The following is a 794-nucleotide window of genomic DNA, read 5'->3' as shown; positions in this document are numbered from 1 at the left end:
GTCAGTGGCTGCACGTGGGACTGCTGGGATTGTCGCAAGTTACGAAAATGCGATAGGGGGTCCCGGCTGTCAATCAATGTCGTCCAGTGATGCTGGCCCCTGATTGGTCCGGGCCAGTATGCAACTGCGTACTCTGCTTACCAATAGTTACGCGTCTGAATCACTCAATTCTCATTGGCTACCTCCCAATGTGGCAGGTAGATTGACAGAGTTACCCGCCAAGTGCAAAATTAACCTGCATTTGGCAGGTGGGCGGGTGTTAATTTCATGCCTTGATTCAGATACATAGCTTTGGGGGTTTGAGGGGGCCAGGATTGCTGTTTTTTTACAGAAGGGGCGTGACAGTGAAAGATTTAAAAAAAAAAAGCAATGTGAGAGTAGTGGTAGCAGTTTCAGACAGAATAGCAGAAGAAAATGTGTACTACCTCTTCTCATTATTAAAAAAACACACTTACACTTCCTCAGACCAGCTTTCATTGACTGTGGTCCACCATGCTCCACCCTGGTGCAAAAGACAAAGTCTTAACAACTAAACAACTTTTATTTTCTCACTGACCTCCTGACTCAAACAAACTCAACCTACACCCTTGTCTCACCATACCTGAGAGTTTCCAGTCTCCAGCTTGGATCCTCCAGTCCAGCAGAAAGCAGCTTCACTCCTGAGTGTCCTGGATGATTGTAGCTCAAGTCCAACTCTTTCAGATGGGAGGGGTTGCAGCTCAGAGCAGAGTGAAGAGAAGCACAGCCTTCCTTTGTTATCAGACAGCCTGACAGTCTACACACACACACACACA

At 47.0% G+C, this 794-nt stretch overlaps 1 protein-coding gene across 1 annotated transcript in view; it reads right to left on the bottom strand.

Annotated features, from left to right (window-relative positions):
* LOC116686411 (NLR family CARD domain-containing protein 3) overlaps positions 1–794 on the bottom strand; it is a 13,935-nt gene that overhangs the window by 3,135 nt on the left and 10,006 nt on the right. Inside the window, exons 9-10 of the mRNA XM_032511417.1 lie at positions 602–775; positions 456–502 (exon numbers count right to left, since the gene is read on the bottom strand). Coding sequence (XP_032367308.1) covers positions 456–502; positions 602–775 — 221 coding nt within the window. The remainder of the gene's footprint in view (positions 1–455; positions 503–601; positions 776–794) is intronic.

The sequence above is a fragment of the Etheostoma spectabile genome, unplaced genomic scaffold, assembly GCF_008692095.1.
Source record: "Etheostoma spectabile isolate EspeVRDwgs_2016 unplaced genomic scaffold, UIUC_Espe_1.0 scaffold363, whole genome shotgun sequence".
Lineage (NCBI taxonomy): Eukaryota > Metazoa > Chordata > Actinopteri > Perciformes > Percidae > Etheostoma > Etheostoma spectabile.
Note: the sequence above shows the minus strand (reverse complement) of the source record. Positions and strands in the feature narration are given on the sequence as shown.